Source organism: Ovis canadensis, chromosome 15, assembly GCF_042477335.2.
Source record: "Ovis canadensis isolate MfBH-ARS-UI-01 breed Bighorn chromosome 15, ARS-UI_OviCan_v2, whole genome shotgun sequence".
NCBI classification, from domain to species: Eukaryota; Metazoa; Chordata; class Mammalia; order Artiodactyla; family Bovidae; genus Ovis; species Ovis canadensis.
This window is the reverse complement of record NC_091259.1, coordinates 69,300,585-69,316,282: the sequence shown is the minus strand read 5'-3', so window position 1 is coordinate 69,316,282 and position 15,698 is coordinate 69,300,585. Positions and strand designations below refer to the sequence as shown.

At 36.9% G+C, this 15,698-nt stretch overlaps 1 protein-coding gene across 14 annotated transcripts in view; it reads left to right on the top strand.

Annotated features, from left to right (window-relative positions):
* The window catches only part of IMMP1L (inner mitochondrial membrane peptidase subunit 1), a 90,853-nt gene that overhangs the window by 60,460 nt on the left and 14,695 nt on the right, over positions 1–15,698 (top strand). For all 14 annotated transcript variants that reach the window (XM_069554652.1, XM_069554660.1, XM_069554654.1 and 11 more), the window contains one exon: positions 1,151–1,277. In XM_069554652.1, the coding sequence (XP_069410753.1) occupies positions 1,151–1,277 (127 nt within the window). The remainder of the gene's footprint in view (positions 1–1,150; positions 1,278–15,698) is intronic.

The following is a 15,698-nucleotide window of genomic DNA, read 5'->3' as shown; positions in this document are numbered from 1 at the left end:
TTGTAATTTCTGTAAAATTTCTGATAAAGATGCTATCTTTACTTTCCTTATATACATATCTTTTCCTCTTTGATTTAGTTGTTAAGAAAAATTTTGTCATACTTTTCAAACTAAACCTTATTTTATTAGTTAATGATTGGCAGATAATAATCATAATTTCTTTTTTAACTTGACTACCAAAAAGTTTCAGACTCATAATACTTACATATAGCAATAACTAGGTTTCTGATTTAACCATCATCTTTTATTTTTATGACTTTTGATTTTGATATATGCATCTTTTATCATAAGCAGCATCAAATTATTTTAAGAACCTGGTATAGACAATAAATAAATATATTAAATCCTTTCAAGTGTGAGCAACAGAATTCATTTAATGTCATTTCATGCAGAAAGTTTTGTATTCTTTTTGGTTGGGACATTAGTCCTATATTTTTGTCTCCTTCCTTTCCAATTTTAAGTATCTTACTTAGTCTTCTAATATATGCAAATTGTTACTTATGCCATGAATCATCTCTTCCATATGTAAGCCTATCCATATTGGTTTTATATGTATGATATGCCAATTTATTTTTTGTATCGTATGTTTGGAATTTTTAGTATTTTTAGTATTCTTTCTGGCTAAGTCTTCTGATAATTTTTCTTCACATATAAGTCTTTTTGACTGTACTATGAACTATCTAGATTTATATAATTTACATGCTGCGATTTCTCAGGTTTTTAAGCTCTAGGGAAACATAGGTGATGTCTCTACCTTTATATATGCTGTAGAGTCAGTCAGTGTTACAGGCAGGGCAGTAAAATTTGCTTGGTTAGTCTGGTGATATTTACATGAATTGCTTTTTTATAGCTTTGGTTCTAAAAATTTAGACACAGAAGTAACAGACTAAGTACAGTGCAAGAAGGTAATTCTCGTGGAATTGTCAAAATTTTTAGAATCTTCGAACAGTTTTTCCATCACTCTTATTTTTGGATTCTGACCCATAAAGTTAGTCTTGAGGTTCTCAAAGCTGGTAAATGTATGGGAGGGTTAATATGTGAGAGGATAAAGGGTATGGCTTTAAGTTGCTTTATAAAAGTATTATAGCAGTGCCATGCATGTGTTTATGTTTAATAATAACACTGACTTTCTTTGACTTTTTCCCCTCAGAGGTGACATTGTGGTTGCAAAAAGCCCGAGTGATCCAAAATCAAGTATTTGTAAAAGAGTAATTGGTTTGGAAGGAGACAAAATTCTCACCAGTAGTCCAGCAGGTTTCTTTAAAAACCATAGTTATGTAAGTAACATTTCAATTATGTTATTCATTGGTATCACAGTTGATTAACATTAACTGAACACACTGACGAAAATAACTTTTATTCATGTTTGAATATAAGTTAAAATGATGCATTCAGTAGAATAAGAATATGTAAGTGTTATATTTGTATCACAGACAACATGACTGTCATAATTTATATATTTTATTTCCTTTTAAAGCCTCATACAAACATCTCAGTATTAGTTGTTGAAGGCAGGATTCACCAGTGGTGTCAAAATATTGGGCAAAGATTTGAAGGAAAATAGTAGATTTGCATAGTCTCATAGTATCTCTCCCAGGGTATTTTTCCAAAGGGAGAAATAGTAACTTTGTGGAGGAGAAACCTGTCAGACACTACCTTAACTGAGTGATCAAGGTTAACTTCACCAGTAATACGACATGTCAACATAATGTAGCCCTGAATTGAAGCACTGAGAAGAGCACATCACTTTTGTGGTATTCTTGTAACAAGAAGTTATAGCCTCAATCTAATCATGAGAAAACAACAGACAAACCATAATTGAGGGTCATCCTGCAACATAACTGACCAGTACTCTTCAAAAATGTCAAAGTCTTTAAAAAAGGAAAGTCAGGGATTGTTATAGATTGGAGGCTCGAAGGAGATGTGACAACTGAATGCAGTCTGGAATTCTGGCTTGTTAATGAAAAATTTGGTAAAATCAAATGTAGTCTTATAGTTTAGTTTTTTTAAAAATCCTATTTAAATATTCAGAATAGATATGTTGTACATCTTTGGTGTAGTCAACTTACCAACCAAGTTAGGAAAAAAGAGCAGACGCAGTGGAGTGGAAGAGCGAAGAGCATGTAATGTGTCAGCCCCTTCACCAGTCACATGACTGCCAAGACAGAACTGGCAGCTGGGCTGGGGCGGGGCAAGGAGGGCCTTCTGTTTACTCAGCTGTGCTGTTCTTACTCTAAGTATAAATTTATTTTCTACTTTTGTTTAAATTTTCTGTGTCACTATCATTTTATTAATAGAACTGTTATATCTATTAAGTAACTTTATCTTCATCCCCAATATAAACATATAATTAGGAGTTGAATTGTCTTCATCATTGTAAATTTATTTTTACCTGTAATAGCCTCTGTTGCCCTGTTAAGTAAGTTTGATCAATAGACTATTAAATAATCTATTATTTATTTACCTTCCTTAATAGACTGTGGTTCAGCTGTGCAAATGTTTATTACACTTTTGATGTTTATTACTACGGTGCTAACCATCATAGGAATCAATAGCTGATGGTGATTCTAATGTTAAAGTTGAGAATGTAGTATCAGGTAACATATCAGCATTTTTCTGTGGTCTTCATCATGGATACTTATCCTTTTGTTTTTCAAATATGTTAGTTATTTACATAATTATTTCACGATCACATGACTGTTATCATTTCATGAGGCAGTCTAGTCACTTCTAAGTTGCTTTAGCAACAAGCATATACTTGAGGCCAAAATTCAGCTCAGTTCAGTCGCTCAGTCCCATCCAACTCTTCGCAATGCCATGGACTGCAGCATGCCAGGCTTCCCTGTCCATCACCAACTCCCGAAGCTTGCTCAGACTCATGTCCATCGAGTCAGTGATGCCATCCAACCATCTTATCCTCTGTCATCCCCTTCTCCTCCTGCCTTCAATCTTTCCCAGCATCTGAGGCAAGAATTGTCAACAGACAAATGACAAAACATATAAATGATAGCAAAACATATAAATTTCTGGGTACTTGTGTGCAGTTGTACTTTGTACAGTGTGCACACCGCTGTTGTTGTTTTCTTCTGAAATTATTAGAAGAGGAATGTTAGGATGAAAGGATTTAGATAAAATCTCTGCTAAGTAATCAGAAAAAATAACCAGGGGACTATAAGATGTATTTTTTAATATATTTATAAATATTCTTTTCAAGGAAAACATCCTTTGGATTTTTATGTTTGATGAGAGGATAAGTTAGGGGGCACTGCTGTTTTGTTCCAGATGTATTCCATTCACTTTGGTGTGTATGTTATAAATGTACAAACAATTGTGATAATTTTGGTCAACACTTACCCTGTATTTACTTTGTACCGAATAAGTACAGGGTTAAGTGTTGAAACTCTTTCAAGGATTAGTTTATTTAGTCATCATGACAGTAACCCAGTAAAGGTAGTTAGTAGTAGCATTTAACAGACAAGAAAACTGAACAACAGGGAGGTTAAATAAATTGCTCAATTTCAAACAGTAAGAGAAACAGTTGGAATTCAAACACAGATAGCCTGGCTCTATTGAAAAATTTGTATTTTTTACTATGCCAGTACTACTTCTCCCAAAGTATCCTCCAGTTACTATTCTTATTTTTGCTCCTGTCTCCTCAAATTGTACTTCCCTTACAATGTATTTGTCTTAAACATTTTTAAAAAGAAAGGCAGCTATTTCTTATCAGGGCTAGTATTAGTTCTAAAGACAAGACAGTGATTTTTGAAGGCTTTCCCACCCCCACCAGTTATTCTAGGCTGAGTTTTTTAAACCATGATTATTGTATAGCTATTATTGAACTACTTTAGCAGATGTGTTCCATTAATCAAGGTGATTTATAACAAAAATTCATCCAAGTTTGGAGCACTCTGAAGCGATATTCAAACTGTTTGCAATCTGCCCCTCTAGAGTGTTTTCAGCTATCTCAGAAGCAGACTGGTGCTGTATTTCATGAAAGGGGTTTCTTTCCCATATCTGTGCACCCTTTCAGAAAAATATTTGTTGTTTATAAGTTATGAAGACAAAGCTATTCAGATCTTGATTGAGCTGCATAATAAGGATGATGTATATTAAATATGTTTTGAATTTCAGACAAAAACAACAACAACAACATTCTTTTAAGTAGGTGCTTCAGAAAGCAAAACACCAAAATTTTCATTTGGAACCTAGAATATAGAGTTTAGCGTATGAAAGAATTAGCATATTGTTTTTAAGTTGGCGAAAAAGAACATAAACAGTTAAGTGATGTGAAGCTGTTTTATTCATTCCAGAGTTCCAAAAGTCCATATGGCAAGCAGTAAAGATGATTTATTTTTTACAGTAAGCATTTGGAAACTAAGCAGTCCCTATCAAGGTGTTACTGTGGTGGTTTTGCTTTTTTTCCTGATATTGAGGCTGGTAATTTTTTCCCTTGAGTTATCGGCTGAGCGTTGGTACTAGAAAATGAGCTTAATTTGTGACTCTCAAAAGAAACAAATTTTACTCAGCTCAAACATCTTGAATAACTTGCCTTTCTATACTATAGGAATTCCTCAGTTAGCTGCTAGAAGCCACTAATTTGCCAAAAATAATTTAATTGGAAGAAGCATTTAGCAGGTAGGAAATACATTAAATGAACTAGCATTCTTCTCTTGATCAGCACAGCAGGTGATTTAACATAGACTCCACTCCCCTAAGGAATATAGAGCCAAGACTCGGGAAATACGGTAAAATTTTGTTATAAAGCTAATAAAGAAACAAAGAAGAACACTTTATACTCTTTCTCAGGATAACATTGTGTGATAGTTCAAAGCTGAGATTTTAATTCATAGTGTAACTGTGTTACAGTTAGGCATTTTGAAATATAGTAAGTTCGTATTAGCAAACAATCATGCTATAAAACCTCCTATCCAAACAAACAGACCTTTTGAGCACCATGTCCTACTTTAGGAAAGAGTTGTGCATACTTACCAACTCCCCTGTGAGCTTTATATTCTCTTTTGAATGCATTCCACTTAGACTTTGATCCCTGGGAATTCACTGGAGCGGTTCTCAGGAATGTTCTGTTGTTGATCCAGTGGTCAACTTTCAGTCCTCCTTCCACTTGACCTACTATTAGTATTTAAAGTAGTTGTTCTTCAGGCCTGGCTTCACTTAGTTTGAGGAATACCGCTGTCTTTAGGTTTTCTCCTTTTTCTGCTTCTTCCGAGTGTCCTTTGTTGATTCCTCCAAATATTGGAGTAACTAAGGGTTTGTATTTTAAACTTATTTTGTTTATATATGCACACATAAGGTGACCTAATCCTGTCCTAAAGTTTTAAATACTGTCTAATTTAAGTTCTAAATTTATATCAACCACAAATTTTTTCCTGAAGTCCAGAATCATGTATCTAATAGTCTGTCTAATATTTTCCTCTTGAACTTAGTATGTCCAAAGCTAAACTCCTGATTTTCATTCCACAACTGGATCCTCCCTCACATATTCGCAATCACTGAAAGGCGACTCCATTCTTCTGCTCACTCAGATCATAAACCTTGAAATCATCCTTGCCTCTCTTCCTCTTTCACCCTCTCATCCAATCTATTAGTAAATAATGATGATTATATCTTGGTTTGAAATTAGGAAAGTAGTATGTCAAGGCTGTATATTGTCAACCTGCTTACTTAACTTTTATGCAGAGTACCTCATGCAAAATGCCGGGCTGGATGAAGCACAAGCTGGAATCAGGATTGCCGGGGAAAATATCAATAACCTCAGATATGCAGATGGCACCACCCTTATGGGAGAAAGCAAAGAAGAACTAAAGAGCCTCTTGATGAAAGTGAAAGAGGAGAGTGAAAAGCTGGCTTAAAACTTAACATTCAAAATGACATCTGGTCCCATCACTTCATGGCAAATAGATGGGGAAACAATGGAAACAGTGAAAGACTTTATTTTCGTGGCTCCAAAATCACTGCAGATGGTGACTGCAGCCTTGAAATTAAAAGACACTTGCTCCTTGGAAGAAAAGCTATGACCAACTAGACAGCATATTAAAAAGCAGAGCCATTACTTTGCCAACAGAGGTCCATCTAGTCAAGGCTGTGGTTTTTCCAGTGGTCATGTATAGATGTGAGAGTTGGACCAATCATAAAGAAAGCTGAGGACCAAAGAATTGGTGCTTCTGAACTGTGGTGTTGTAAAAAACTCTTGAGAGTCCCTTGGTCTGCAGAGAGATCAAACCAGTCAATCCTAAAGGCAATCAGTCCTGAATATTCATGGGAAGGACTGATGCTGAAGATGAAACTCCAATACTATGGCCACCTGATTGGAAGAACTGACTCACTGGAAAAGACCCTGATGCTGGGAAAGATTGAAGGCAGGAGGAAAAGGGGATGACAGAGGATGGCATCACCGAACTCGATGGACATGAGTTTGAGCAAGCTCCAGGAGTTGGTGATGGACAGGGAAGCCTGGTGTGCTTTAGTCCATGGGGTTGCAAAGAATTGAACATGACTGAGTGACTGAGCTGAACTGAACTGATATCTTGTAAATAGAATTCGACCACACATTGCCACTATCACTGCTGCATCCTGGTCCAAGACAAATTTATCTTACTCTTGTTTTCTTGTAATAACTTCTGATCTTCTCTCTCTGCTTTTATCTTTCCCAACTTTTCCGAACTAAAAAGCCTCTTGATGAAAGTGAAAGTGGAGAGTGAAAAAGTTGGCTTAAAGCTCAACATTCAGAAAACAAAGATCATGGTATCTGGTCCCATCACTTCATGGGAAATAGATGGGGAAACAGTGGAAACAGTGTCAGACTTTATTTTTGGGGGCTCCAAAATCACTGCAGATGGTGACTGCAGCCATGAAATTAAAAGACGCTTACTCCTTGGAGGAAAAGTTATGACCAACCTAGATAGCATATTGAAAAGCAGAGACATTACTTTGCCGACTAAGGTCTGTCTAGTCAAGGCTATGGTTTTTCCAGTGGTCATGTATGGATATGAGAGTTGGACTGTGAAGAAGGCTGAGCACCGAAGAATTGATGCTTTTGAACTGTGGTGTTGGAGAAGACTCTTGAGAGTCCCTTGGACTGCAAGGAGATCCAACCAGTCCATTCTCAAGGAGACCAGCCCTGGGATTTCTTTGGAGGGAATGATGCTGAAGGTGAAACTCCAGTACTTTGGCCACCTCATGCGAAGAGTTGACTCATTGGAAAAGACTCTGATGCTGGGAGGGTTTGGAGGCAGGAGGAGAAGGGGACGACAGAGAATGAGATGGCTGGATGCCATCACTGACTCGATGGACGTGTCTGAGTGAACTCCGGGAGTTGGTGATGGACAGGGAGGGCTGGCGTGCTGCGATTCAAGGGGTCACAAAGAATCGGACACGACTGAGCGACTGAACTGAACTGACTCTTCACATAGTAGCTGAAATCATCCTTTTTTAATAATGATGCTTTTTAATAGAAATAATGTTAGACTCTTCTGCCCCAAAAGCCTAGTAGCTTCCCATCTCATAATAAAAGCCATGGTCCTTTTGATAGCCTAGAACACCCACACCCTTCATGCTCCTTTTTCTTGTATTTAAAGTTTTATTGGAACACAGGCCCACTCATTCGTTTATGTATGGTCTGGGACTCTCACTAAAACAGCAGAATTGAGTTATAACAGAGACTCTATGGCCTGCAAAGCTTGGGCTCTTCACTGTCTGGCGTTTTACAGAAAAATTTGCTGACCCTTGCTCTAGAATATAAGATTCTTAATGGCAGGGATTTGTTTTCATCTCAGTTAATTCCCCAACTCCTAATCTTTTATTTGGCATCTGGTAGATACTTTAAAAATACTTGAAGTTTAGACAAATGTCCATATAACTAGAGTCTGATGGCGTTTTCTTTCAGTTTCTGTTCTACTCAGTTTCTTCTGGTTTCTCGTGCAGACTTGCTCTGGAGTAAAGTGCATGATGTTCTATTTTTCAGTGATATAGATGTTCCTGTACTTCAGCATACTGTATGCTAATACTGAACTGGCCAATCTGTGTTCATCCTAGTCTTCATAGAATACTTGAAAACTCCAGCTACTTCCATGGTAGGGCTACTTGACCATCTTGCATAATTGCAGGTGAAAGTTGCAGAAAATACTGGCATGCCCCTGTTACTTTGTGCCAGGATAGCATTGTGCTGATTAAATGTTTATTTCCCTAAGTGACTTCTGTTTGATAGATTTTAGCCCTTTTATTAGAGCAGACTAAAAATTCACCTGCCTCAGAACAACGTAGTTTGGAGTACTCTGAATTTGGTCTTGTCTGGCTCTTCTAAAGGAATGGTGGAACCTGAGGTACCTTGAACTTACTACCTTACTCTCATTTTGAGGGAAGATATAATTTCCCAGAAATGATATGGCAGTTTTGTTACTATGAAGGCTAAAGTTGCCTTTGCAACATGTAGTACCCACTAATTAAGTGGTGTGGTAAAGAGAGTTTTCTGCATTTCAGTAGAAATGATGTACGTTTGGACATATTTAACTATTCTGCAGATACTTTGTTCTTTTGATTCTTTTATTGGTTGGCAGCTTAAGGATGGATAAGTTATTACTGGATGTTGGTAAACTTTCCTTTAAGTGTAAACTGCTTTCCAGTGGTTGGTTATTATAAAATGAAGAATCTTTTTTTCTAAGTCTTTCAAATAATTAAAACTCTATTTATTGAATTTCAGTTTTTCAGCCATAGTGGCCGCTCTGTATTGGAAAGGAGCATGGTAGTAGAAATATGATTATGGAGATTTCAGTATTTTCCTGTAGTTAAAACATGGCAATCTTCTGCTACTGTTAAAGAAAACATCTGTACTTACTAGAAGTTTTTCTTTTACTTTTATTTTTGACCTATCAAATTTCAAGTTATATAAAGCTTTTTGGTTCTCGATAACATGGATTCCAGCGTCATACACAAAAGGTGAAATGTTAATCAAATCCTGGTTTGTTACCACAGTAGAGTAGGTAGATGAGAAATGCAGTATTTTGTCTGCTGATCCTGCCAACTACGCCAGTTGTCTCACTCTGTATCACTCTGTGCACTGTTCCTTAAACCCAGGGTAGGCGAGGAGGGAGCTAAGAGCCTGGAAGAAGACTGGAGGAGCCATAGGAATTGCACACATGTTATTCTCTCCTGGCTGACACAGCAGCCATAGCACCAGCCAAAACATAACCATAACATAGTCCACCAGGGTGTTCCAGGTGAAGCTTATATATACATGCTTACACACCAGCAGTAGCCTGTGGACTACCGAGTACCTCGTGATGAGCATGCACAATGCTATCAGTGATCTCAACTGTTACAAAATCTTTATTTACAAATCGTGGGGCAAGAGCGCCTGACCATGCCATCTTGGCTACTTTGCTCTTGCCCTAGGTATTTCTTACATTTTTCTTTTTGTATTATAGAATATGTTAGTAACAGTATGCTTTATTGTAACTTATTTATAACATTTTGTAATAATTTATAACATTTTATACCTTTATAACCTTGTTATTGGCAGAAATGTAAGAAATAGAGTTTTACATTTCAAAAAGAACTGATTAAATGTTCTAAGGATGCTCTGGTCTATAGTGTTCTTAAAAAGAAAACTTTGAAATGGGATAAGATGCTGGTAAAAAGCTGTTTTACTGTATACTTCTCAGTATTTATATAAAATTGCAAGCTGAAAAATAATTTAATTGGACAACACATTAGAAAATGGGCACTTTATAAACACTGATAACTCCCAGTGTGTCCTGTGTATTCAGGTTATAGTCCAAATCTTCGAATATCCTAATGCTGTTTTTCTGTTTGTTTAAATGTCATTTACTTTAGCTAAAAGTCACAACCATATGGTCTTCTATTGCTACTTGTATTATAAACAGCAAAAGTACTTCTTTATAGGGAGAGGACTCCTCAGATTGAAAGGGCTTATTTATTATAAGCTGCTGATACACTGAATCCTTATGTCATTTAAATAGAAGAACTACCTAATAATGTCACTTATTACAACTAGGATATCTAAACAAGGGACTTGCTTTTTGCAGACTATAGTGATAAAAACCTGTGCTTCACATCCATTTCTCAGCAACGGCTCCCAGGGTAATCAGTCATGGCATACTGCTAATGCCTTGATTGCAGCTGATGCAGAGGAAATTTGTTTACTTTTTTGCTAAGTGAAGTTCACTGCGGAGATGACGTGACTTTTTCATCCTATAGCTAACACAACTCTGAAGATAAATTTGACTTAGTGTTTACAATTCTGAGGTGTTTTTCTTCTGATGTTAACACTAAAGAATCATCTTTGAGGCCCTCCGTACTTAAGCATTTTCTGATGTGTTCCCTGAACATTTTCAGAATATTTTGATCTTAGCTTAACGATAATATGTAGTTTATAAATATTATTTTATAGAACTGTATTTTATCTTAATATGTGTTTGAATATGTATATGTATTTGTGAAAATCAACATTTCTGTTGAAATAGTAGCAACTGTTCCTGAAACTCGCATGTTTTGCTCACCTGAAAATATTTTAACCACTCAGAATTGGACAGTCAGTGCCATTGGTGGAATTCTGGGGAGGCATTTATGCAATTCAGTAAAATGCCGTACTACATGTAGTCTTACCTACATGTTATATGAGACCTGTATACACTTAGGCTGCTTAAAAGTAATTGTGAAAAATTACTAAGAACGAAATTGTAATGCTACTGTTCAATGTAAGCATCTAGGCAGACTTGCACTCTGATAGTAGTAAAGAGAATGTGTTCTGAGTGGCTTCTGGAAAGCTGCCGTTGACCAGGTGGAATATAGTCAAATGTCTTCTGAAATAAACAACTGAATGAAATTCTTCTCTTACCACTTTGGGTAATTAAAATCTTACAGGTTTCTATGACCCACTTAATCTATAAAAACATTCTCACTCTACCAGTCTTTACCTAAAATAAGAATGGAAAAGAGGAATTACAGATTTAAAAGCAAGTATGCATGTTATAAAACAGTTGAAGATAGTAGATTAGCTGGAAAATACTGATATTACAGGCCATGATACTGCTCACCTAGATATCTGAATGTACTTTCCTCCTGGATTGGAATTTTCATAAGAATTGTTTAGTTTGGCATAGCTGGTTTACACCCCTACTATTAATACACATACAGAGCCAACAGGGAAGGGAAACAAGTACTTAAAACTATAGGGTGAGTAATTGAGAATTCTAAGATTGTAACTCAAGATTCTGATCTACTTCCTCTACATTGTGTGTTTAAATCTCTAAATCAGGAAGGATTAGAGAAACCTTCTGTCATCAGAAGAGGCTTGAAATTTGACTTCCCTTATGTAAAGAAAGTCAGAGTAGGTCTGGGGACATAGACTGATAGGGACTTCTGACCCTAACTGCAAATATACCTAACCCCAAAACAATCGCAGCACCAGGCGGTGTCTTTAATGAGACTGTGCCTCAGGAGCAGGGGAAACCACTGGACTTGGGAGGACGGAGAGAAGACTTCAGCAAAAGGCCTTTAGAGGCTACAGGGGTGGGCACATTTGCCGACAATAACTTCACAATTTTCCTATTATTTATTCATGAATTCACTAATTCTATTAATTCCAAACATTACTGAACATTTACTTGAGGGTCTCCACCATGTTAAAGTAGGTAAGTCCCTGCCTGCTGGCTGTCCAATAGAACTTCCCGCAAAAATGGAATAATTTATATCTGCACTGTCCAGTGTGGTAGCCTCTAGGTTCATGTGGCTGTTGAGTATAGGAAATGTGGTTAGTGTGTCTGAGGAAATAAATTTTTAGTTTTATATAATTTGTAAGATTAAATGGTCACATATGTTACTAGTATCTATCATGTTGAACAATACAGCTTTAAGAATTTGTAGTCAAGTGGGAGGAGCAGACAAGGAATTACAAATGGTGTAACAGGATATTCATCTACACTGGGGTGGATAGGATTACTCCAGACTTGAGAGGTAAAAGTTGAAGTTCTAAAGGTTAAGTGGGAGCTTGGATAAGATCCTTATCCAAGCAAGCAGCATATTTAGGTTCTAGAAGGGAGAGTGCAGCCCTGTGCTTTGGGCAGCTGTGAAAAATAAGTTCCTACATCTGGGACATACAGTGGGGAGGGATGACTAGCAAAAAGAGATAAAAGTGAAAAGGTAATCAGGGTTGAATTCCTTGTATGTCTCAAGCAGGGGAGTGACTTTATTTTGGCCATACCACATGGCTTGCAGAATCTTAATTCCCCAACCAGGGATTGAACCCATGCCCCTGCAGTGGAAGCACAGAGTTCTAACCACTGAACCACCAGGGAAGTCCTGGAGTAACATTATCAGACTTATTTTTAAGCGATCACCCTGATACTAATATAGGCTAATCAAGGATAGTTTAATAAAGGATGATTGGAATAGGAGAGGTCAGAGGCAGGAAGCCCAGTTAATAAATAGGCCGTAAGACATAATTGAGACAATAACATTAAGAATGGAAAGCAGTGAAAGTTCGGAGAAAGATTAGGAGAATGTCTAAACGTGATTGGATGTTTGAAGAAATGAATCATATATCTCTTTGCTAGAGCCAGAAACTTGGGGTCAGTTTTGGAGCACTCTGGAAGCCTATATAATAAGCCTATGATTGAGTGTACTTAAAATGAGTACAGTGGCAATGGAATTGAAGTGAGAAGAAAACAAGTGCTTTCCCAGAATGATGTCTGGATATTATACGATTCCCTCCTTGATGTCCGCAGTGTATTTTCATGATGTCTTATTAGTCAAAACAATGTTTTGATGCTCTCAGCCCCTAGAGATCAACCTTTTTAAAGACCTTTAGCTATTCTCTTCATATCTTAACATTATCTCAGAAAAAAAAAATCATCTGTCATCCATCTGCCTATTTTGCAACTTTGTATTCACAAAGCTACATATTATTTTAAATAACTTCCAGGGTATGGGACATTAGAATTCTGTTTAATAAAACATAAAAAGGAGAAGTATGTATCAAAGGAAATCATGCAGCACAACATTTTTTTTAAGGCCTTAGTATACCAAGTTCAAGAATACTTTGAATCTTTTATTTCTAGTTCCATTTCAGGTGTAAATCAGTTTTCTAGCCAATCTCTGTATGAAGCAGTTATGCATTGGGGCCATAAGAAATTGAAAAGAGATACGGAGATTCATCTACAGGAATAAATCCGTATAGGGATGAGTTTTGACTGGGAAGAATTATTTGAAGTCCCAGGAATAATTTGGTGGGAATATTTGGTGGAAACCTATTAGCACATATTCTTTATAGTAAGCATCTGATTTACTAATTATTTAGACTTTTTCTGTGAACATGAGAAAACTCACTATTTACATATTTACCACTATGTTCTGTTTCATTAAATTAGGCTCATCTTTTGGACTATGAGAACCAGAGTGGACATCGGGCTATATTAAAATGAGAGTACTGACATAGTTTTGAAATGAGAATGTAAGGTACTTCTTTTAAATACTAATCCAAATACACAGCAGGTAATCTTGTTACATATAGAACAAAAAAGAAGTCAGAGAGTGAAATAATCCATTGTGCTGCTGCTGCTGCTGCTGCTGCTAAGTTGCTTCAGTCATGTCCGACTCTGTGCGACCCCATTGACGGCAACCCACCAGGCTCCCCCGTTCATGGGATTCTGCAGGCAAGAACATTGGAGTGGGTTGCCATTTCCTTCTCCAGTGCATGAAAGTGAAAAATGAAAGTGAAGTCACTCAGTGGTGTCCGACTCTTAGCGACCCCATGGACTTCAGCCCACCAAACTCCTCCGTCCATGGGATTTTCCAGGCAAGAGTACTGGAGTGGGGTGCCATTGCCTTCTCCGAATCCATTGTCCTAGGGGAAAAAAAGTCTGTAGGATTGGGATGTTAGTATTAGATGAAAGGGCCTATTTATTGCCTTCAGTCCCAACCATTTCCCCCTTCCTCTGCCTTCTGACAAGTTGGTAGATGGTTCTGAAGAAGTAAATGCTTCATAAGGAAGAGCTTAGGTATTTGATAGTCAATAAACATTGCTTGGAAAAGATCCCTATTAAAATATTAAAAATGTTGTTCTTTGCTACATTTGGATGATTTGGTCTTAAAAACTGAATTTCATTAAATTCCATTAAGTCAGTTGGCATAATTAATATGGCATCTATTCAAAATTAATGTACATTTTTAATTATAATGGATTCAATTCAAAGTCTTGGCTAGTACCAGAACTATATAATTGAATACAGTGTAAAAGAAAAAGGCCAAAAGCATAACGAAAGTGAAATTGCAAAGCACAGTTCACTTTGCAGAGAACTGGATAGACTGCATAAAAAATCAGGAACAAAGAAAGCCCAGCAGGCGTCATTCATCCAGCAGCTGGAGCAAATGTTAATAACAATAGCTAATATTTAGTGAGTGCTTACTGGGTGCCAGGAACCTTATGTGTTAGTTGTTTTTTAGAATATTTCTGTAAGGCATTTAACTAGTCCCAGTTTTATAGATGAGGTTTAAATAACCTGTCCAAGGTGTTTAGTAAGTGGCAGAGCTACAGTTTGAACTCAGCCCCAGAGATTCCTATTTAGGCTGGATGGATTGAGTACTGAAGGAGAAGATGAAGGAGCTTAGCTTGCAATAGCTATGAGAATGAGCAAGTCAAGTCTTAGACTAAGCTCTAAACCTGCTCAGCAGGGAGATGCTCAGTAATGAAAGAGAACCTGTTGGTTGAAAGCGTCCCTCATCATTACCCTCACCCCAGTGCTGTAGGTGTAGCCTACTAGAACTTTTGTGTAAATTCCTCTTTAGTATGAACCTAAAGTGGCACCATTTTTAAGTAGGGAAAGACAATAACAGCTCCTGGGAATGATGTGGGATAGCATAGTAATAAGTCAGAATTTAAATGGGGAGAAAAAGAAGCAGGACTGCATAGAAATAGTATCCATTGAAATAATCAGTGTGTTAACGTGTCTCACCTGGACCTTATACATGTTAATCCCTTAGCCATGCATTTGGGAGCACTTCCCTCCCCAGATAGTCTACTGAGCGAGACAAGTATGGGCAAAAAGTTGTGGCAAGGAGAATGTCATTAAAAATAGAATCTGAGTGAAACTGTTCCTTGAGTTTTGCTTTCAAAGATACCCATCCATAACTGACACGTGGAACAGCCCCATTTTACAAAATTAAAGATTAATAATGTTTTCTCAGTTTTGTGTTCTTAAAAGAACTACATGATTGCCTCTCAGGGGATTCAATGTTTCTCTTTTTGACATACATGTCTTGATCGTTTTGGTGGTTTATATAGGAAGGTAAACTCCAACAATTATTTACTGATGGTGTTCCCAGTTTTGCCCTTGCATGAGTCATACAAATACTGGGCTGTGTGTGAAGTTCTTTAAAACTATATAATAAATTCTCTCATTTCACAAGCGTTCTCTCCACTAGTTTGTGTGCATACCATCTTACTATGACTACATTTTGTATGCCTCTCCTTTTCTTTTTTCCAGGAAAAAAAAAATCATGTAAAAAAAGGATTTCAGAAGCTTTACCCCTCCCCTTATTACCTTTATGATTTTTGCTTCTTCAGTAATTATTGTTTTCTTTACATTCACAGCCATTTTAGAAGAACCATTAAAGAGTCATGAACAATAATAAGGCCAGTGCATACCCTGCCTTGGCTGACTGTA